This window comes from Hypanus sabinus, chromosome 1 (genome assembly GCF_030144855.1).
Source record: "Hypanus sabinus isolate sHypSab1 chromosome 1, sHypSab1.hap1, whole genome shotgun sequence".
NCBI lineage: Eukaryota > Metazoa > Chordata > Chondrichthyes > Myliobatiformes > Dasyatidae > Hypanus > Hypanus sabinus.
In genome coordinates, this window is record NC_082706.1 from 172954812 (window position 1) to 172979371 (window position 24560).

Genomic DNA, 24560 nt, shown 5'->3' on the forward strand with positions numbered 1-24560 from the left:
GTGCAAACATATCCAGCCCTGAGACACAAGCCAAGTTAATTTGATTGCAAACAATTGCTTTATTGAACATCACAGAATATCCCTCTGGTGTTTCTCACTCTCTCCTCCTTCCATCCCCTTTTCTCAACCATGATTCCCCTCTCCCTGTCCCTTCCTACACTCAGTCTACAATAGAGACCCATATCAGAATCAGGATTATCATCATTCATGTATGTCATGATTTTTTTTGGCAGTACAGTGCAATACATTAAATTACTACAGTACTGTACAAAAGTCTTAGGCACCCTATGTATATTTGAGCCTATGACCTTTGCACTGTACTGTATTTTAGAAAAAGAATTGTACAGAGAAGGATAGACCCAACAATGTACCGTAAGCTTAGAGAAGAAAGCTGAACTCTTGCTGGAAATGGGCTGATGGGCTGCACTTTTGCACACTGCTTCATCTATGCAGCTTGTTCTCAACTTGTTCTCCATAAACTTCTAATCTCATCGTTCTTGTCTTGTTTTAGTTTGTTTTTTTTTGTGTGCACTGATGAATGCCATGAGGCATTTTTATATTAAAATTGTAATTATGCTTATAATGTAGCTATGGCTTGTACTTCCCATTAGAGTTACCTATCTTCTTCCAAAATATGAACATATGATAAGAGATCCACTCAATCTTTTCTCAGTATCAGTCTTGAGCTCGCTCAGCAACAGAGCACACACAGGTGGAGAGAGCATAGCGCTTTATCAATACTGAAGGGCTCTTTAAGTTCAAAGTAAATTTATTATCAAAGTACCTAAGCATATACAACCCTGAGATTCATTTTCTTGCAGATATATTCAATAAATCCACAACAGAAAAACAACCATAATAGAATCAATGAATGACCACGTCAACTGGGTTTTGCCTGAGATGGACTGGGCCGTATCGACTACTTTCTGCAGGATTTTCAGTTCAAAGGCGTTGGTGTTTCATACCAGGCTGTGATGCAGCCGGTCAAATACTCTCCAACACACATCTATCAGAGTTTTAGATGTCATGCCGAATCTTCTCAACCTCCTAAGGAAGGAGAGGCGCAGCCATGATTTCTTTGTAATTGCACTTACTTGCTGGCCCCATGACAGTTCCTCTGAAATATTAACACTGAGGAGTTTAAAGTTGCTGACCCTCTCCATCTCTGATCCTCCAATGAGGACTGGCTCATGGACCTGTAGTTTCCTCCTCCTGAAATCAATAATCAGCTCCTTGGTCTTGCCGACATTTTCACAATTACACAAGGAGCCATTTAGGCCAAAGTCTTGAAGCATATTGATCAGTTTTGAGGTTATGATAGGCTGAACTGTAGTCAATAAAGACCATCCTGATGTAAGCACCTTTGCTGTTCAGATGTTCCAGTGTTAATTGATTAGCCAACAAGACAGCAACTGCTGTTGACCTGTTGCGCTGATAGGCAAACTAGAGTGTATCCAAGTCATTTTTCAGGCAGGAGTTGATATGTTTCATCACCAACCTCTTAAAACTCTTCATCATAGTGGATATCAGTGCTACTTGATAATGGACATTGAGTCAGGCTACCACATCCTTCTTAGCCACTGGTATAATTGAAGCTTGCCTTAAGCAGGTGGGTAGCTCAAGCTGGCGAAGTGAGAGGTTTGAGATATTGGTGTACACTGTAGACAGTTGATCAGAATAGGCCTTTTATGCACGGCCAGGTATGCCATCTGTGCTGGATGCTTTTCATAGGTTCACATGCCTGAAGGATGCTTGTATGTCAGCCTGAGAGTCTGAAATCACAAGATCACTGGGGTTTTGGGAGTTTGTGATGATTACTCCATGTTTTGACCTTCAAAGCAAACATAGAAGGCATTGAACTCATCTGGAAGCAAAGCCTTGTTGTCGCCTATGTTGCCTGATTTTACTTTATAAGGGGCAATAGTATTCAAGCCCTGCCACCCCTATTCAGGCATAGTCTGGGATTTCAATAGACAATAGGTGCAGAAGTAGACCATTCGGCCCCTCGAGTCTGCACCGAAGATTTCCACTTCACCCAGAAGATGGCTTTCTGAATATCATACCTGGACCTCTTGAAACTTTCTTAATTGTCAAACTTAAATGCCTCTGATCTGCCCTCAGCAGAATGTGGATCTCATGGTTCATCCAGGGCTTCAGGTTGGGTATGACTCTCAATGAATTTGTGGGGACACGATTATCTACACTGTTTGCATGAAGTCCGTGACAGCTATGGTGTATTCATTCAGATACACAGAAGAGTCCTTGAACATGGCCCGGTCCACGGTCTCAAAGCAGTCCCATAGTTGCTGCTCTTCCTCCTGTCACCACCTTTTTATTGTCCTCATCTCTAGAGCCTTGCTCTTTAGCCTCTGCCTGAAAGCAGTTAGGAGAAGAACAACTAAGTGATCAGATTTCCCTAAATGTGCTCTGGCCATGGAATGGTAAGCATTCCTTATCTTTGTATGACAATGATCTGGTGTGCTGGAAACCTGATGCTACAGGTGACTGGGCCACTGATAGTTTGTACTTTCTTTTTCTGAGACCACACGTCACTTTAACATAATGTTAAAACTGAAAGGGGTTCTACAGCTTCATTGTGGACATGGACAGGGAGTCAGGACATGCTTGACAGTGTAGCAACTTTTTCCTCTGTGGAGCAAGAACGCTCCCTCAGAAATATGAGTAAGCACTTGGAGGGCATAAGCTGGACTGCTGACCCCTCTGGGGAACGGCACCCTGAGTCATGGTGGAGGAAGTCTGCGAAAGGTAATGCTTGGGTGACAGTCAATGTGGCTGACTTGTCCAGGATGGTAATGAGTCTCCGGAATGTTGTTGGAGCTGCTCTCTTTCCAGCAAGTGGAAAGCTATTCAAATATATTTCTGATGTACAGTAAACACTATGGGGAATCAGACAACAATTTGCTAGCCACAGAATCCAGATTCTCTCCTGCTTGAGTAAGCATTATATTTATGTGATTGACCCAGCTGATTTTTTGATCATTATGACCGCTCAGAGGTTGATGCCCAGAATCTGAGGAAGCTGAATCCACCGAGATCGCAGGAAAAATTGCTAATTATCCTTGCAGATCAAACGTACTTGTCATTCCAGACCTTGCTGCATTTTGGCATAAACTACTTCATCATTTCAGGAATTGCGAATGTAATTAACAGGTCAATCATCATTGAAGGCACCCTCAAATGGTCTAGAATACAAGAGCAGGGATGTGATGTTGAGGCTTTATAAGGCACTCGTGAGGCCTCACCTTGAGTACTTTTGGGCTCCTCATCTTAGAAGAGATGCACTGGCACTGGGGAGGGTCCAGAGGAGGTCACAAGGATGATTCCAGGAATGAAAAGGTTATCATAAGATAAACATTTGATGGCTCGGAGTCTGTACTCACTGGAATTCAGAAGGATGAGGGGGAATCTCATTGAAATCTTTTGAATGTTGAAAGGCCTAGACAGAGTAGATGTGGAAACGATATTTCCCATGGTGGGAGAGTCTAAGACAAGAGGGCTCTGCCTCAGGATAAAGGGGCGTCCATTCAAAACAGAGATACAGAGAAATTTCTTTAGTATGAGGGTGGTGAATTTGTGGAATTTGTTGCCACCTGCAGCTGTGGAGGCCAGGTCATTGGGTGTACTTAAGGCAAAGATTGATAGGTTCTTGATTGGACATGGCATCAAAGGTTAAGGGGAGAAGGCCACAAAATGGGGTTGAGGAGGAGAGAAAAAAGAATCAGCCATGATTGAATGGTGGAGCAGACTCAATGGGCCAAATGGTCTAATTCTGCACCTATGTCTTATGGTAGGAGTATGATTATTAAAGAAGCGATTAAAAATGGTTAGGTCAAATTCATTGCTATTAGGAGCATCTGCAGCGACGTTCTTGGGTTAAGGTGAAAGGCATCCAGCAAACAATTGGCTGCTCTAACACAACATTTTTGTCATTACGTGGCAGGACTCCAACAAGCGTGGAGACTTCCCATTAATTTCAGTTTACCAGTCCTGTTTGATACCACCTTTCATCAAGTGCTGCATTGACTCTTTTATAATCTCAGGAATTCAGTCGTTTGTCTATGTTAAGTGATAGTACAGTCTGGAGCTGATTTCTGTTGATGAGTTCCATTGTGTGTATGGATTAACAGTTCAGTATTAAGTATTACTTCATGGCATAGTTGACAAAACCTTCCAGCACTTTGTTGTCATCTGAGCATTTGCCGATGGGGCAGTTATGGGCTGGAATGGATTTAGACTTTGTGGAAAATGGCCACTTTGGCAGATATATGTCAATATTGCAGCTGTACTGGAGCATCTGCACCTTGTAGGCTTCAACATTTCTTGATATTGTATGGAAAGAATTGGACTAATTGAAAAATGATTCTGTTATAGTGGGATCTGGGGGCAGGTCAAAGTATATCAAGCACCTCACTCTTCTGGATGAAGATAGCATTGGTAATTTTGGAACATCCATTCACTTCTGGTATTTGAAGACCCATTCATTTTTAGTGTTTGATAACTCCTTTGAGGTAATTTGATTTCTTATGGCACTCCATGCAAATATTTGGAGCTTGACTCCTGACAGTAATCTCTACGTCAATCTTTTCCCATTATATACTAAGCATTTGTCTCTCTTTAGAAAGGGGATATCCCTTCTAATTTGGAACTTCCATACCAAGCCTCCGGTGTAGTACTTAAGAATTTTAGAACCTGTTCTCTTGCATCGGTCTTCAAAGATTTCACGCATGCTTTGGTTATAAATCATTTCCTGAAAGCTGGTCAAGTCAAAATAATTTTCCTCTTTCAACACAGAAGATTTGCTTTAAACTATGCTCAGTAACTCAGTTTACTGGATCTCTGCTGAAGTGGACAATGTAAATTATGAAATGATGTGTTACCTGTATTCCAAGGTACAGAATAGATTCAAACCGTATTGTAATACCTGCATGTATTTTCAACAAATGTTGGGTTTATTCTGAAATGGGCTATCGACTCCGCTTGGACGGCAAGTGTAATATAAAGACACGACGCCAGGAAAAGGGGCTCCAACTGAGGCAGGCAGGAGGACCAGAAGGCCAGAACACACGCAGTAACGATGACAGCTTCTTGCCATCAGAGTAAGTAGTTCGTAACCCTTTCCTTTGCAGAAATGGGTTCTTCAATGTCTGAGACAAAGCAACAACTGAGTCTGACATTCAACCTCACAGTAAGAGTTTAAGAGTAAGTTGAACTTATGCAAGGAGTGATCAAAATATTATACCGTTTGCTCTCTGTGTATCAAAAATATTGCTGTAGCTGTACCGAACAGCGTTGTACAAAAGCAGTTTTCTTGCTCATAAAACCACAGCAGTGTTATGTGCTTGGGGCCACTGTTGAAATGAGCAGGAAACTATCAGTCAAGAATACTATTCTAATTGGGAAATGAAAGTGAACATTGTTTTAGCTTAAACTTACATGGCATTAGGTGATGTGAAGGTGGTTGGGTAAAGATAGTAGGACATGGTTTGCTGTAGAACCATTTTCATGTTAATTCTCATGCATTAGGCAACCTCCATACTGAAACCCACTTAGCTATGTAACATGCAGATGATCCTTAAATCTCTGATAATCAGAAAAATTTTCCCTGCTAACAGCATTAGTAAAGTGCTCTTAGTAAGAAAAGCAGCTCTTCAGTACTTGAGAGTAGAATTAATTCCTATCCTCAGACAGAATAGGTGTGGTAATAGTGTTAAAATTTAGCACAGATTCCTCACTAATATTCCAAACACAAGAAATCCTGCAAATGCTGGAAATCCAGGTCGACACACACAACATGCTGGAGGAACTCGGTAGGCCTGGCAGTATCCATGGGAAAGAGTAAATAGCCGACGTTTTAGACTGAGACCCTTCGTCATGATGAAGAATAAACTGCTTATTCTTGCTTACTCTTTTCCACAGATGCTGCCTGCCTGCTGAGTTCCTCCAGCATTTTGCGTGTGTTGCCCCCCGCCCCCCCCCCCCACTATTACTCCCAGGGCTTGTGGAAATGTTGTAATTATAATGTCCTATTGGGCGCAGGGTGTGCCATACATGTTTTATCAAATAAAACTTAACTGGTGACAGGAGGAGGACTAAAAAGATATGCAAAATTATTTTTGTGGGGTTAGAGGTATGAAACAAAGTAGGTCTCTGGCCCTGGCTAAATTTCTTACTGTCCTATTTACCAAACCCTTCTACATTTCTGTATGTCAGATACCTGACATCTTCTAGTCCTGAAGTTGGTGAGCTGCAATGGAAACCTTCAGGAGACATGCAATTCACCAGATGTGTGTTAGTGAAATTGAGCACTTGGAATGATATAGTCCTCCCATTGGAGGAATTGGGCAGTCATTTCATTCACTATGCAAGCCAATCACTTGATGGTTCAATTATTCCAGCAGCTAATTCTGATAACAATGTTAAAAATTCATCTTCAATAATGATGCAACACTGGTACAAGCAGATTAACTAACAGGCAAACATCTGCAGATGCTGGAAGTTCAAGCAACTTATTACAAAATGCAGGTGGAACTCAGCAGACCAGGTATCACCTATGTAAAAGATTACAGTCAACATTTCAGGCCAAGGTCCATCATTAGAACTGGAGAAAAAAGATAAGATGTGGGGGGACGGGAGGAAGAAATACAAGGTGGTAGGTGATAGGTGAAATGGGGCGGGGAAGTGAAGTGAACAGCTGGGGTCGATTGATGAAAGAGATAAAAGGCTGGAGAAAGGGGTATCTGATAGGTGAGGACAGAAGCTTGGAAACGGAACTGGAAACCATGTGGTACAAGATGGCAGTGAGGACATGTTGAAGACAGGCTGCCCTCCGATGTTTCGACCATGTGCTTACCCAGACCAGCTACCACAGCCACGTATCCTTCCTAGGAACATGTCTTTGCTGCCCATCTTGTACTGTATGGTTTCCAGATCCATTTTCAAGCTTCTATCCTCTCTTTCACCAGTTGACTTCTCAGCTCTTCAGTTCACACCTCCCCCCTCCTGGTTTCACCCATCACCTACTACCTTGTATTTTTTACTCCACTCCCTCCACCTTCTTACTCTGACCTCTTATCATTTTTCTTCAGTTCTGATGAAGGGTCTCGGCCTGGAAGGTTGACTGTTTACTCTTTTCCATAGATGCTGCCTGGCCTGCTGAGTTCCTCCAGCATTTTGCGTGTTGTTGCAAGCAGCTTAACTGCTCATTATGCTGTACACCTCACAACCCAGTAATCAAGCAGGTGCTTATTGGACAGACTCCCATATATTCCCTTCTACAAGGTAAATTTTACACCTAATGGCTGATTAATTTTTCTGAGATTGCATTCAAAATATTCTTTTAAGATGCCACCAGATTTGAAATGTTAAGTCTATTATCAAATGTTGTAGAAACAATAACTGTGATTACCAGTGGTTTAAATATGGTATCACTTTTGCTTTTTAGTCCAATAAAATAAATTTAATCACTGATGGACATTTAGTGCTGATAGTGATGTGAAGTGCTTATGAAACAAAATGGCTCAACATCACCACAGTACTCTGCTTTTGAGGATGAGCATGGATTTTGTCCATTTATGGTACCTGCAAGGTACAGGCTCAATGTGTAATGGCCATATGTTTTCAATATTAAATGTGATTAGTTGAATCATAGAAAACATAATTCTTTAAAACACTTTCAGTATATGGATGTTTAAATATATTGCAGTAATCATATATCTGATCTCAAGTAAAGCGAGTCAGTTGAAATAAAATGAGAAAGCTGTGATCCCTTGTCTGTCTGCTGTCTGAGCACCGATGAAGAGTAAATGATTTGATTGACTTGACTGGACATAATATTAATGGAATTACTGACAGCACGGAGAAAAAGACATTGGTTTCTGGGCTCAAAGGATTTGTCAGCTGCCTCAGAAGCATGATTCTAGCTCTTCACAATCTTGCTGCTCCTAATTCAGCAGGACAGGCACATAATTAAAGCAAATTAACTATTTACAAATGCCACTAGTACCAGGGGAAGGACAACATCAGCAGGAAGAATAAGTGGGAAATTAAATTCTTCTCACTCTATCAGCTCTGCCCTCATATAGCATATTAGCGGTAATTTTGTGAAGTATCAACCGCAGAATAAATACCATAGGTAAAATAATTAGTTTTTGCTATTGAGTTAAACTGTTTGAGTTAAGGTTACTGAATATAAATTATGCAATTGAAAGCAAACATATGTTGCAGCACTCAACAATTGCTGATGTTACCTGATCATTAATTTGTGGATCAGTAAATTAATCCATGGCAATCAGCTACTTCTGCAGCTGGTTTTATGGTTTGAAATAAAGAAAATCACAGCCTGTAAAAGGGGGAATGCTTTCCGATATGACCTTTAACTGTTTATCTGAAATAGACCACATCAACTGTATATTAAAGAATTTTTAATGAAATTAATTAGAAAGCATTCTTCAAGAAAATATGAGCTGCATTGGTATGACCACAGATCTCAGAAAAGAAAATGAGGGAGACAGCTAAAAAATATGTTGCATTATACATACAAGATGGAGGATAATATGAAGGAGGAAAGAGTGAAGGAGTGGAAAAGAAGAAAGTGATGGAGGAAAGGCAAAAGTGGAATGGAGTATTTGGAGGCTGTGAAAGAAATAGGTAATTGTGGAGAGAAAATAGAATTTGAAAAAAGTACAAATGTGGAAAGGAGTACAGTTAAGAATTTGTTACAAATTGCACATTAGCTGCTGAGTGTGATGGATTGCCTATGCAAACCATTTTTTTTAATACGAATGTTCATATTTGTTTTTCTGAACAGGGTACAAGCTGATTCAGTGAAGGATCTGTGACTTAAAATATGGATTTTCATTTGATTCTATCTCATGCTGTTGATATTATCCCAAATTCTGATGGAATAACACTGTCTCTGCAATTTGATTGCCTTTTGAGTTGATCCTAATTTGCTTTCACGTCGTGGCAACTGTCTGAACACCAGGCAATTCTTCTGAGCAGCACTGTTTCCACTATTCTCTGAAAGCTGCATTTGATTCTCATTACCTGATTCAGTTTAATTAAGAACATAATTGTTAATATCAGTCAAACCTAACAATTTATATGACAAACAGAACAGACCTTTTAAAGCATTTTAACACTTTACAGTGCTTTACCCATGGTATTTATTTAGGCCTTTTTACATTATCCATCTCAAAATAAAGGTACTGCACTATAATTTTGAAGGTAGATTATATTCTGTGTTTATTTGTACCATGTAAAATGCTCTACTGCTTTTATAGTGGTTTACTGCATCTAGCTAATGTGGAATTAAGCACACAAATAATGACTTAATTGTAAAACTGTAATACCAACATGATGTCTCACTAGCACAATCAAAAGTTGTAAAATTAGGAAAACAATATTGCAATTTAATTCTAACATTGCTAACAATCGGGCCTCACAATTCTCCTCCCATAAACTGTTTCTATGAGATGGAAAGAGTGTATAATTACATATTAGATGCTTTAACTATTTTTCCCATGGTTTGGCTAAACTATGTAAAATAAAGGCAATTTAAATAAATGAAACAGCACATATCAACAAAACATAGATCTGTCCAAATCAGAATCAGGTTTATTATCACTGGGGAAATTGGATGTTATGTGGCAGCAGTACATTTCAATGCATAATTTAAAAACTATACATTATAATATATATATTTTATAACATATATACATAAAATAAATTAGGCAAGTAGTGGAGCCTAAAAAGAGAGCAAAGAATAGTGAAGTGGTGTTCATGGGTTCATTATTCATTCAGAAATTTGATGGCAGAGGGGAAGAAGCTGTTTCTGAAAGCATTGAGTGTGTGTCTTCAGGCTCCTGTACCACCTCCTTGATGATGGCAATGAGAAGTGGGCACGACCTTAGTGATCCGGGTCCTTAATAATGGATGCCACCTTCTTGAGGTATCACCTTTTGAAGCTGTCCTTGATACAGGGGAGGCTAGTGCCCATGATGGAGCTGGCTGTGTTTATAACTTTCTGGAGCTTTTTCCAGTCCTGTACAGTGGCCCCTCCTTACCAGACGGTGATGCACCCAGTTAGAATGCTCTCAACAGAGAGCATTTACCATCAGATCTGCAGGGCAAATGCTTATAAGTGATGTTGAGGCCTAAAATGGCCTACTGTTAGTGGACCCATTCCACGGTGTAGATATCGGACGTATTCATAAAGTTTTGCTCAACCTTGGCCCTGAGCAGAATCTAAAATTGGAATGCAGTGGGATTTCCACTGTAAGGCCATAGTAATAAGTTTGCATCTGTGTTATCCTCCCCATCTTGCTGGTCCTTCAGTGCCAGCTGATCACCACGGATCTAGCAGCGCTTCCCAGCGAGCTATTTCCTTCTTGTGTTTACATTTGATTTGATAATGCTGCCAATGTAGTGTATTAGGTTGTTTTGCCATAATAAAGGCAGACTAAGTTATTCTTGTTAACACGGCCTCACGTAAATCCTGGGGGAGCAGGAATTGTTGGTTTTGATGTGGTTTTATGTCACAACAAAGGTTCAGAATGTGGACAACCTTGACATTTGCTGTTCCAGCAGACAACCTGTTCTCTTATCTTCAACACCTTGTACAAGGCATTTGAGCATTTACTACCACCCTGGAAACAGGCCCTAATCATGGGTTTAGCATAATTAGATTCCAAGCTAGTTACCTCAGCTTTCATACATTGTAGAAGAATACCAGAGTTGCGGTGGATTACATGACTATTTCTTTACATTCAGGTGATGTAACAATAGGATTAAGACACAATATTATTGCTATATTTTAACACATAAATAACTTGAAAAATTAAACGCTAAATATATTTCAAAAAGCTTAAAACACTTCTATTTCTGCTAATATACCAACAGTGAACTGCAAACTTGTCAAAGCTGTCAAAAAGGAGCATATGAGTGAAGTTTGCCACACAGATTTTTCCAGGAACCAAGCCAATATAGAACCTCCCAGAGGGGCTATAATGATGCGAACAAAGCAATAACATAAGAAACCAGGAACAAGAAATGACTGTTCATCCCATCCAATTCATCTGCTGTCCAAATTTAAACTACAACCAGGTTAAATCATTTTCTTACTTGCCATGCAAAGCACAGCGTTCCTTAATTTAAAGAACTTGTATTCATACTGCATTAGTTACAGACTCCAAAGATTTCAAAATACTTCACATTCAATGATTTGACACCTGAATATTCCTGCAATGTACACAAACATGACAACAAGCACGCAGCAAAATCCTGCGAGAAAAGATCTAAATGGCCAAGCAGTCTGTATTATGTTGGTTTAGAAATGGGCTGTAGGAGCTTTTCGCTCCTGCTCAAATAACGAATCTTATATTTTCACCATAAGTGGGTAGGTTGGGTGGGCCTTGGCTCAAAGTTTTACCATCACTGAATGCACAGCATTTCCTCTCCACTACACATTTCTGACATTTTGACTCTTGGAGCGTCCATGCACACATCCATATTTCTTGGCTTAACATTTTGTTCCCTCAAGCATTTAGAGTGAAATAGTTTTAAAAAATCATATATGGGAAGTGGGCAATATTGGTTATTCATAAACACAAGAAAGTTTGCGGTTGCTGGAAATCCAAAGCAACACACACAGAATTTTTTTTAATAGTTTGATACAGCTAAACATCAACTATGTTGGTGTTGGACTGGATTTGGATATAGAAAAAGAGTGGTGTATTTCCTTCAGTAAAGTATGGCCAATTGTACAATGTTTTAAAATGAATTCAAAGTTTCAGACTGCAGTTATGGGACTTTGAACTGACATTCTTTGGATTTGCTAATGTTGTAATATAATCATAACACTGCCCTCTCTAAAATAGTTTAAATCCATAAACTGAATTTAAAGGGGAGAGGGTTCTAATTGAAATAAAGCTGATGCATCATAATTAACAACATTCAGTGACTGTCAGTGAGTAAACACAGCTGTGGTGTACATATAGGAACCTCCCACAAATGGTAAATAAAGTAAATGCTCCATTAACCATATTTTCAATAGGATTTGTTAATGTTGCAATATTAACATGGGCAATTAATCTTCTAGCAACGATACCACAGGATCTTTGATTTTTAACTGTGAAGTATGGGTAAAAGTTCATCTGAAGGCAATGAGTCTTGAATGAACCTAACCATATTATTTGAGGCAGAGAAGTGGTATAGCTAGCAGATCTACTGCCTCGCTACTCCAGCAATGTGGGTTCAACTTTAACCTCCTCTGCCGTCTGGGTGAAGTTTTCACATTTTTTTTATGACTACGTGGATTTCCACTGGGTACCCCATAATACTCACACATCCCAAAGAGATGTGTGTTGGTTAGTTAATTGGCCCAGGTGAATTGAATCTAGCGTGCAGAATATTGGGGGAGCTGATGAGAGTTGGTTGCATAACATGTGATTAGTGTAACTGGTAGTTTGATGGTCAGTGTTGATAGCCCAAAAGAATTAAATGAAAATCTATAGTTCTGAAGAAGATAGAGTGTGATACTGGATCATCTATTAGGGCAAGTGACAGAAGTGTATGTAGGGGAACACTTTAGATCTAGTGATCACAATTCCATTAGTCTCAAGATAACTATGGAGAAGGACAGGTCTGGTCCTCAGGTAGAGATTCTAATTTGCAGAAAGTCCAGTTTTGGTGGTATCAGAAAGGATCTGCCAAGTCTGGTTTGGGATAAGTTGTTTTCTGGTAAACGCATGCTTGGTAACTGTGAAGCCTTCGAAAGTTAAATTCTGAGAGTACAGAGTTTGTATGTTCCTGTCAAAATAAAAGGCAACGTTAAAGGGTTTTTTAGGGAATCTTGGCTTTTGAGGGATATTGAGGTCCAGTTTAAGAAGAAAAGGAGGTGCATAGCAGGTATAGGCAGCAAGGAACAAATATGTTTCTTGAGGAGAATAAGAAATGTAAGAAAAAACTTGAGGAAAATCAAGAGGACTAAAAGTAGGCATGACTTTGCTCTGGCAGACAAGGTTCAGAAGAACCCCAAGGGTTTCTACAGATAGATTAAAAATAATAGGATACCAAGGAACAAAAATGGTGCCTCAAAGATAAGTGTATCATCTATGCATGGAGTAGAAAGAGATGGGAGAGACCTTAATTTGATTTTTTTTTGCTAGGGAAATGGACAGAGTTTATAGAACTGAGGCAAAACAGCAGTGAGATCTTGGAGTACATACAGATTACAGAGGAGTGGTGCTTACAGTCTTGAGGCAAATTAGGATGGATAAATTCCTAGGGCCTGACAAAGGTGACCCCTTGACCTTGTAGGAGGCTAATGCACAAATTGCAGGGGCCCTATCAGAGGTATATTAAATGTGCTTAGCCACGGGTGATGTGCAGGAAGATTGGAGGAATGCAAATGTTGTTCTGTTGTTTAAGAAAGGCTCTAAGAATAAGTTGGGAAATTATAAGCTTGTGAGCCTGACATGAGTATTGGGTAAGTTACTGGAAGGTTTTCTAAGGAACTGGATATATATTTGGATAGATGGGGACTGATTAAGGATAATCAACATGGTTTTGTGGGTGATGGGCCATAGCTAACCAAATTCATAGAGTTTTTTGAGGAGGTTACAAGGAAAGTTGATGAAGGAAAGGCAGTAGATGTTGTCTACATAGAACATAGCAAGGTCTTTGACAAGGTCTTGTACGTGAAGTTGGTCAAAAAATTCAGTCACCTGACATTCAGGATGAGCTAGTCAATTGGATTAGACATTGGCTTTGTGGGAGAAGCCAGACATTGGTAGCAGATGGTTGGCTCTCTGACTGGAAGCCTGTGACTAGTGGAGTTCCACAGGGATCAGTGCCGAGTCTTTTATTGTTTATTATCAATGATCTGGATGATAATGTTGTTAGCTGGATCAGCAAATTTATGAATGATATCTATTATTGAAAGTGTAGTTAACAGCAAGGAAGGCTATCAAAGCTTGCAGCAGGAAAAATGGACTGAAAAATGCTAGATGAAATCTGAGGTGTTGCACTTTGGGAGGACAAATCAGGGTAGGACTTACACGGTGAGTGGTAGGGCACTGAGGAGTGAGGTAGGACCGAGGGATCTGGAATGCAGATCCGTAATTCCTTAAAATTGGTGTTACAGGCAGATAGGATTGTGAAGAGACCTTTCAGCACAGTAGCCTTCATAAACCAACGTATTGAGTATAGGAATTCGGATGTTGTGTTGAAGTTGAATAAACACTGGGGAGGCCTAATTTGGAGTATTTTATCCAGTTTTCATCACCTACCTACAAGAAAGATATCAATAAGACTGAAAGTATACAGAGAAAAATTATAAGGATGTTGTTGGGTCTTGAGGAAAAGACTGAATAGATTAGGTCTTCATTCCCTGAAGCATAAGAGAATGAGGGGAGAATTGAAAGAGGTATACAAAATTATGAGTGGTGTACATATGGTAAATGCAGGCAGACATTTTCTACCGAGGTTAGGTGACTCTAGGAATAGAGATCATGGGTTAAGGGCAAAATGAGGAATGTTTAAGGGGGAACATGAAAGGGAAATTCTTCAGTTGAGAGTGATGAAAGTCTGGAATGAGCTACCAGCAGAAGAGATGGTCATGGAATTAATCTCAACATTTAAGAGAAGTTGTGATAAATACATGGATAGAAGGTGTATGGAAGGATATGGTCCAGCAGGAGGTTGATGGGACTAGGCAGAATAATATTTTGGCATGGATTAGATGGGCAGAAGGGTCCCTTCTGTGCTGTAGTGCTCTATGACTGTATCTCCTGCCCTAACATAAAAGTTGTATTCTCTATTTCAAGTTGAATCACAACTATTTTAAACAGTAAGAAAAATTAGCAGTTTATTTATTTACTTACTTATTTATTTATATCTTTTTTTTGTATTTGCTCAGTTTGTTGTCTTCTGCACTCTGGTTGAACACCCAAGATGGGAGATCTTTCACTGGTTCTGTTATGGTTATTATTCTTTGGATTTATTGAGTATGCCCACAAGAAAATGAATCTCAGGTTGTACATGGTCTCATATATGTACTCTGAAAATAAATTTATGTTGAACCTTGAATTTCAATTGGGGGAGGATTTTTTCACTATTACCCAGATTTAGGTAATGTAAAACTAATCAGAGCGTAAAATCAGAACAGGAGACCCCAGGTGCCGTACCTCTATCATTTTCCAATATCATCAGACAAAATGCAGGATATCACTTTAGGAGTGATAAACATTCAGAATGACTTTCCAAATATGAATGGTTTGACACTAAATCCAAAGCATGAAGCAAGCAGGACTTCCACTTAACTCGACTTCAACAAACATTTCTTTATTCCAGGGAAATAATCTGTACTTGGCCTATACACAGAAACTTCATGAATTATTTAGGCATTAAACATTGTGAGCTAAATACTAATCAATAGGACAAAGCGTGTTCTTACTTGTTTTTGTTCTTCACCTAAACCATCCCACATTGAGGCAACAATCTTTGAAACTTCACCAAAAGTGGCATTTGGATTTTGACCTTTGATGGCTGCTTGAGTATCACGAAAAAATAGAGCATAAGCCGACACTGGCTTCTGGGGTTCATTTGGATCCTTCTTCTTCTTCTTCTTTGGAGTTTTGGGTTTCTTTCCCACATCGACAGCTGCCCGCTTTTCAGCACCATTCATCTGTTTTATGAAAGAATCAGACTTCAGTTAATCAATAGGCCCATTTGCATTTAAATTGATACGATCTTTCTTAATATACTGAGAAGTAGATCAACTATTATCCAGTGACTTATTAATGATTTTATGGAGGATTTCTTGGCGGTATTACAATGTTTTCTCCTATTTTACGGAAAGTTGTTTATGAAACTCTATTAAATCACATTTACATGTTGTGAATTTAAGTAGGTAAATCAAGTTGGAGAAAGTCATTAAAAATGAGTGCAGTACTCATATATCCAGAGCAGGAATCAAATATTTTTATCTATTAATATGTTTGGAACTATTCTGTAATCTGCTATGCAGATATGTTGCCATTAATTTTTTTAGTTGTTCTGTCAGCTAATAATATGGAAAAGGTGAGGTGAGCATGCTTTACGTTCATATGATAATTTTAATCAGCGTAATTTCTATCTACAAGTCAGTTTTGAGGTAATGTTTTGGCTTGACTGAGCACCCAGTAAAATGGAATAAATCTAAAATGATCAGCCTAGAAGTTTGCAGTTAAATAGACAACCACATGGGCCAGTTATGTTACAATAATGTTAAATTATAATTTTCTTTATTGCAAAATGCCAAACATATAGTCTACAAATGGCCTATTGCTCTCTGAGAAAATGTGATGTTAAATATATAATCTACACAGTTGCAATTCTCTTCAATACAACAGGAAAAATCAGCAATATCTGTATACATATGATGTAAACAATGGATTAAAATTAAAACAATTTTATGATGGGAAACCTTCAACAGTGATAACTATGAATACAATTTGTTGTATTTTCATGCAAAATATACTGTGAAATGCTTTGTTCAAAGCAACTGGTATGATCATCTCCTAATTTTGCTGTGTAATTAAAAAATCTCTGGAATTACTGTCCATAAGATAGCGATGCTGCAATTGTGTGGTAATTATGAGAGAAAAACGCATTCACATTTTTACTTTTGCTCCAGTGTAACATTTCATTGTTAAAAAAGCATGCAGCAGTTTAATTTAATAACTAAATAAAACTGAACGTAAATCAGAACAGCAATGTTAAACATACTCTTTCAGTAGTATTCCCTTTGTTTTCTCTATCTCTCCCCTTTGCCTTCTGCAACTGAAAACCAACTTGTTTTAGCTCTTTCTCAGTTCTGATGAAGGGTCATTTACTGGAGCATTAACTATGTTTCATTTTCCATACATGTGGCCTAACCAGCTGATTGCTCTGACATTTTCTGTTTCATTGTGAAACCCAAACCGTAGCATAACATATACACCATGAACGTCTCTCATAGATATATAACTGCTGCTAGATAAATGTCATTTCTCTCCTGCAGCAGAATTTTGGAAAATTTCATCAAAATGTACTTTGAAAGGTTTCCTTTTCAAGAGTGGCAGAATATTTTCCAAAAGATCTGAAAGCAAACATATTAAGTAAAAGATTGAGCAATTTTAAACTCTGCCTCATTGAGTATTCAGTGGGAATATGTACATTTTCAGTCTGTGAACCCAAATAAGGTATTAGAAAATGTTGAACTTGGTCTTTACTATATATCAACACATGCTCTTTCATAAGGTCTTGGAAACAGGAATCTTGGCTACTTTTTGGTATCTATTTTTAAGAACATTACTGTACTGTTATAGTGGTAGAAGTAGATTTATTTGAGAAAATCTGGAATCCTGCAATTCAATGTATGAACATGTTCTGCTGTGCTTGAGATATGCTGTAAGGAGAGATTGGATAGGCTGGGGTTGTTTTGCTTTGAGCAAAGAAGGCTGAGGGAGGACCTCATGGAAGCTTATAAAACTAGATAGAGCATAGATAAGTCAGAAAAGTCACAGTCTTTTCTGCATGAAATGGGAGTCCAAAATTAGAGGGCATAGTTTTAAGGTAAGAGGGGAGATTTAAAAGGGGATAGGTGTATGGCAATCTGCCAGAGGTAGTGGTAGAAGCAGGTATAATTACAACATTTAAAGGAAATTTTGGCAGGAAAGGTTTAAAGATATTGGACCAAACACAGGCAGATGGGACCAAGATACAGTATACATGTTGTAAGGCATGGATAAGTTTGGCCAAAGGTCCTGTTTTTGTGTCGTATAACTCTGTGACTCTGCTTTGGTTGCCCACTGAGTTCTTTTACAAACAGTTTCATGAAACCTAATGTCAGATATTTCTCTCTGAAATAAAATCAACATTACTTTAGAATGCTACATAGTTTTGAAGCCCAGTTGATATTTTTATTTTCCATGAAATAGAAAATCACACAATGTGAAAGGAGGGTAGAATGGAATGATAATTTGTTTTTTTCTGGTTAAAAAAGCAACACCTTCCCTTCTAATCAAGTTTCAGTTTAAGGTATTTTCCAACCTGCTGTACAGTACTGTGCAAAACTCTTAATTATAGCTAGGGTGCATAAGAGTTTTGCACAGCACTGTAGTAATTTTATTTATTGCACTCTACTTCTTTTATATAAAAAACAAATGTCATGACACATGTAAGATTGATAAACTCGATTCGGATACAGGTCTCTACTGTAGACTAAGTGGGAAGAATGCAGGGGCAAGGGAATCATGGTTAGGAAAAGGGGAAGGGAGAGGGAATCACCACAGAGACATTCTGTAATGATCAATAAGCTAAGTGTTTGGAATCAAATGGCCTTGCCTGTTATTTCAGGGCTGAGTGTGTTTGCAATCGCACTACCCTTTGCCCCTGGCATTCCTCCTCCGATACCTGTCCCGCATCTCCCCCACTGAGCTCCACCCTTGCCATTCCCAAGATACTTTGCTCCCACCAGATTTACAAACTCACTCTTTGACCTACATTGACCAATACAGTACTGTGCAAAAGCCTTCAGCACCCTAGCTATATACATATGTGCCTAAGACTTTTGCACAGTACTGTAGATGGTCAGGCAGCATCTGCAGAAAAGGAAACAGTTAATCTTTCCCAGTTGAACCACTGAGAATCTGAGTCACAACTGGAAGTTGCAGGAAAAAGTGGCGGGGGGGGGGGGTCAATATGGCAAATTGAATACTTGTGATAGGGCAAGACCAGATCAAATGAATTAAAGGGGCACTTGGTTAATTTTTTTTTAACGTAACATCTGTTTATCTGTGTTTCTAATAATATGGCCATGGAATATGCCCAACAAATTGAGCTGCACTAATGGAGAAAGAAAAAAAAACTGAGCCAATATTATTATCTGACTTTCTGGGCAAATTCCACAGCCCTGTTATAAGCAACACAAAATGGCCCCAGAAGTGTATTTACTCCATAATTGTCCTATTAGCCTATTTGACCAAACACCCCTCCAACTATCTTTTATTCAGCTTAAAATTACCACCTTTATTTCTCCTTTTGATGAAGGGTCACTGAATTGAAACACTGAATGCTTCTTTTTCTACAGATACTGCCTGACCTGTCTTCTGTTTCAGCATTTGCTGGTTACCTACTCAATGTATTGGTAACAAAACTCAAGATAAAGAACGAAAAAATTACATCATGTATTTAATTGAAAATAATGATTCAATTGTGAAAAAAGATCAGGTTTTGTTAGCTAAAACTAGCACTTATCTTTACCCATTTGCCTTCCAATTTACTCTTTTTCCCCTATTAAACTTTATATGGTATCCTTTCCTTATTATAATTTACTTAACATTCTCCTGCCATGGAGGAAGAGGGTTTATACCATTTGAGATTAACATCATTTGATGATTTGTATTCTGTTACAGCAAAATATTTCAGTTTCACTTTGAAGTATTTTAGTTTCTCTCAATGCGTTAGCAATATAAAAGATCAGTTTTTCCACAGTTAACATCTGGTTAGCTGTCACAGTACACATAATAGCACTTGTGATAAGCAAACCAAAGCTAGGTAAGGTGGTATACAGGGGAACTGGTTTCAAATAGAAACAGATTTGGTATGGGAATCAGAAATTGTGCACAGATTTTCATGAGAGTGAAAAAGAGACTATTTTAATTTCTGAGCGCTCACAATGCATCTTATTGCCTTCCCAGTGATGGTTCTTCTGATCTGTCAATTTCACAGCCCAATTACTTAAAACTGAAATTTCAACATTGGCTGTTCAAAATCAGAAGAGTTCTATTTCCTAAAACCAGCATCTTTGCAACTTTTAAGAACATATGTTTTTTTTTGACTGAGCCTAAAACTCTAGACAAATTCTACCTATCCTTTACTAAAACTAAAGCAGAGAACCAGCAGAAGAAGTAGTGTGAGTTGCCACTTTCAGCTCTTCAGAGCATTTCTCTGCAAGTTTCTCACCAGAGCTGAAGTGGGAAACCATAAAAAAAAGCCCCACATAATTTAAAAGCTATTCTCTTCCCATTGTCAAAATGAAGTACTGAGCACCTATTATAAAGAATGAACAGACAATTCAGGTTGTCTTATTCTTCATAGTGTTTCTCTTTGTTGTTAAGTTGTTGGTTTGACTTTGGTCATTGCTCAGTGTAATCACACAGTTTTCTCCATCTGCTGACAGAAGAAAATGTTTTTTTCTCTCTCTCATGTTAATTTTATTACATTGCTAGATGGACCATGAGCCTTAAAATCACACTCAGGATTCCGAAGACTACTTTAGCTTATTAAATACAAACTTAATGTCATCAAGGTCTAGCATTCAAATAACTTTCAGGAAGTGATTTCAGTTATTATTTCTTTGTAAGATAGTCCATTTTTGGAAATTAATGTTTTTCCACTTCACACACTTCTGTGGTTTTCAATTTCCCACACGACTTTAAGAAATGTGCAGGAAATTAAATGTGTTACAGGAATCTATAAAAAAAACTGTTCTCTTCTTCACATTCACCAGTACAACAAAAGAAACTTCATATGAAAGCCTACTTGTGTTTAAAAGAAATATGAAAAACTAATTAAAGATAATTCAGCATATGCACTATTACCACAAGTATGTGGAATAAACTTTCATGTATTTTGTTTATACCAGTTTTATGAACAGCAGCTAACAATGAAGCAACACATACAAAATGCTGGAGGAACATCAATGAAAATGAACAGTTGATGCTTTGGGCCGAGACCCTTCTTCAGGACTAAAAAGGAAGGGGCAAAATGTCAAAATAAAAAGATGGGGGGGGGGAGTGGATAGCTAGAAGTTGATAGGTGAAGCCAGGAGGGTGGGAAAGGTAAAACGCTGGTGAGGAAGGAATCTGATAGGAGAGGAGAGTGGATGATAGGGGAAAGGGAAGGAAGGGATAGGCGGGTGAGAAAAGCTAAGGGACAAGAGTTTGTGAAAAGAACAAAAGGGGAAGGATAGGGAACAATAGTTTTACCAGAAGGAGAAATTGATATTTATGTCATCAGGTTGGAGGCTACCAGACAAAATATAAGGCGTGGTTCCTCCACCCTGAGGGTAGCCTCATCATGGCACAAGAGGAGGCCATGGACTGACATATCAGAATGAGAATGGGAATTGGAATTAAAATGTTTGGTCACTAAGGAGTTCTGCTTTTGGTGGATAGAGTGGAGGTGCTCGACAAACGGTCCCCCAATTTACAATGGGTCTCATCAATGTAGAGACCACTTCGGGAGCATTGGATACAACAGATGACCCCTACAGATTCTCAGGTGAAGTGTTGCCTCACTTGGAAGGACTGTTTGGGGCCTTGAATGGAGGTGAGGGAGGAGGCGAATGGGCAGGTGTCGCACTTCGGCCGCTTGCAGGGATAAGTGCCGGGAGGGAGATTAGTGGAGAGGGATGATTGGACAAGGGAATCTTGATGGGAGCAATCCCTGTGGAAAGCAGAGAGTGGTGGGGTGGAGGTAAAAATGTATTTGGTGGTCCGATCCCTTTGGAGATGATGGAAGTTGCAGAGAATGATGTGCTGGATGTGGGGTGGTAGGTAAGAACAAGAGGATAGTGTGAAGATGGAGTGGACACAGATGTCTGGGGAAAAGGAGGAGATGTGGGTGAGGGAAGCATCAAAAATGGAGGAAGGTAACTCTGTTCTTTGAACAAGGAGGCCATCTCTGATACCATGGAAAGGAAAGCCTCATCCTTGGAACAGATGTGGAAGAGACAAAGGAACTGAGAAAAGGAAATAAGCATTTTTACAGGTGACAAGGTGGGAAAACAGCCATGGAACTCAGTAGGTTTAAAAAAGATCAACAGTTTGTCTCCAGAGATGGAAACAGAGAGATCTAGAAAAAGAGGGGAGGTGTCAGAAATGGACAAAATCAATTTGAAGTACCATTTTTAATGGCGGTTACAGATGTTATTATAGTTTACAATAATTATATTTTTCTAAAGACAGGAGTTTGTCCAGCTTGCTTTCCTAATTTTAGATATTTATGTTTAAACAGTGAGTGGGAATGATTCAATTAAACTGGTTTGGAACAAGGATGAAACTTAAGAATGTTAAATTAACAAAGATGACTTCACAGATGAATGGACTTTGGACTAATGATAGTTCTCATCAGTTGCCAAATACAGTCTAGCTCAGTAACTCCTCCAAGTCATTGTATTGGAAGCTTTACGTAACGGAGCTTTACACACCTTGGATGTCTCATCCGTTTCATCTTCATGGACTGAGCTGGATGGTGATGGAGTAGCGGACTTGCTTCCTGGTGGGGATGGTGAGCTGTGTTGGATAGCATTTCCTCCCATATTAAGACCAAGTTGTGCACTGAGTTGTGACTGGTTTATAGTGGTCAGCTGACCACGTTGCATTATTCCCGGGTGTCTGATATCTGTAGATCGGATAGCAGATCTCATAATTGACATCTGTGGGTGAGCACTGTAATGAGTAGTTTCTGTGTTTCCCAGATCATGCATCTGGAAAAGAAAATGATGGTGGTGGGGAAATAATAAATAAATAGTACTGAAGAAAAACACACATTTTGAATACTGAGATGGATGGTTTTGATTACGATTAAATCAATCTTGTATGCTTTACTGACATAAATCCCACAAAAATTTCAAGTATGCAGTTTATTAAAAATTAATTTAAAAGCATACAGTGAAAAGAAACCTGTACAACAATTGTTTGCTATCGAAGGAGCATTAGTGATTAATTTCTGTGTAACTATCTAAACAATATGCAACTTTTCTGCAAATTGCACAATATTTTAAACAAGCAAACAGATGTCTTACAATCACCATCTTAGAAAACAACAGCCTGTTGCCTGAGGTGATATTTTCCATTACACACACTTTCAATACTAGTTCTTATAATAGAAAAAACTAGAAGACTTTGTATTGTGTTTTTTGTTTACTAGATCTGGTGTGATAATGAGAGATCATTTTCCTCATGCATTTTAAAAATGATTTAGTGAAACACTGTTCATTTCACAGAAACATTTCAGAAAAAACAATGTCTAAATGATCATATGTATGAAATAGAATATTCTCATATCAATTGTGATCATGTAGGTATGCCATTAAAAAGTAACTGCACATACAGTAGCTCTATTGAAATTCTAGTTATCCAGATGGAAGCAAACAATGCAACTTAGAGGTCACATGAAAACTACTTCAGCAATGATCTTATCTTTGCTACATACTCATGTTGTCTGGGTCAGTAATGACTCCAAGCCAACACTATATGCTTCCGAGAGTAACACATACAAAATAGAGACATAGAAAAGTTCAGCAAAGAAACAGGCCATTCAGCCTCTAGTCTGTGATGAACCATTTAAACTGCCTACACCCATTAATGTGCATCCAGATGATAGTCCTCCACATCCCTACCATCCATGTATCTATCTAAACTTCTCTTAAACATCGAAATTGAGCTCACATACACCACTTAAGCTGGCAGCAAGTTCCACTCTCTCATGATCCTCTGAATGAAGATGTTTCCCCTTATATTTGCTTAAATCTTTCTCTTTTCACTATTAACCTATGACATCTATTTGTAGCATCACCCAACCTCAGGGGAAAAAGCCTGCTTCCATTTACCCTATCAATACCCCTCATAATATTGTTTAGCTCTATCAAATCTCCCCTCAATCTTCTACGTTTCACAGAATAAAGTGCTAACCTCTCCAATCTTTCCTTATAACTCAGGTTCTCCAGTCCCGGCAACATCCTTATAAATATTCTCTGTGCTCTTTCAACTTTATTAACATCTTTCCTATAGGTAGGTGACCAAAACTGCACACAATATTCCAAATTAGGCCTCACCAATGATTTAAACAACTTTAACAATACATCCCATCTCCTGTATTGATTAGATTAAATGCAACTTTATTGTCATTGTGCCGAGTACAGGTACAAAGCCAATGAAATGCAGCTAGCATCTAACCAGAAATGCAAAGAATAGTGTTATTTACAAAATATCTGCGAATAATAAGCGCTACAGCACACAAATATAAAAGTACTGAGACAGTACAATATGGGTGCAATACTGCTCAGCGCTGTGATGTGAGGTTCAGCAGGGTCACAGCCTCAGGGAAGAAGCTCTTCCTGTGCCTGCTGGTGCGGGAGTGGAGGCTCCTGTAGTGCCTACCAGATGGGAGGAGAGTAAAAAGCCCACGGTTAGGGTAAGATGCATCCTTGATAATGCTTTTCGCCCTGCCTAGGCAGTGTTTATGGTAGATGTTCTCAATGGTGGGCAATTGGGTGCCAATAATCCGCTGGGCAGTTTTCACCACCCGCTGGAGTGCTTTGCGGTCCAATTGCGGACAATTGCTATACCACACTGAGATGCAGTTGGTGAGTATGCTCTCAATGGTACAGCAGTAAAAGTCCGTCAGTATCCTGGGACAGAGGTGAGATTTCTTGATGCTCCGCAGGAAAAAAATTTATGAAGACCAATGTGCCAAAAGCTTTCTTTATGACCCTATCTACCTGATGAAGA

General features: G+C 38.9%; 1 protein-coding gene across 7 annotated transcripts in view; it reads right to left on the minus strand.

The window, feature by feature from the left end:
* The window catches only part of tox (thymocyte selection-associated high mobility group box), a 247890-nt gene that overhangs the window by 20552 nt on the left and 202778 nt on the right, over positions 1-24560 (minus strand). For 6 of the 7 annotated variants that reach the window (XM_059981628.1, XM_059981591.1, XM_059981581.1 and 3 more), the window contains 2 exons: positions 22256-22534; positions 15476-15706 (listed from right to left, as the gene is read on the minus strand). In XM_059981628.1, coding sequence (XP_059837611.1) covers positions 15476-15706; positions 22256-22534 — 510 coding nt within the window. The remainder of the gene's footprint in view (positions 1-15475; positions 15707-22255; positions 22535-24560) is intronic. The other variant, XM_059981635.1, reaches the window with a different exon arrangement.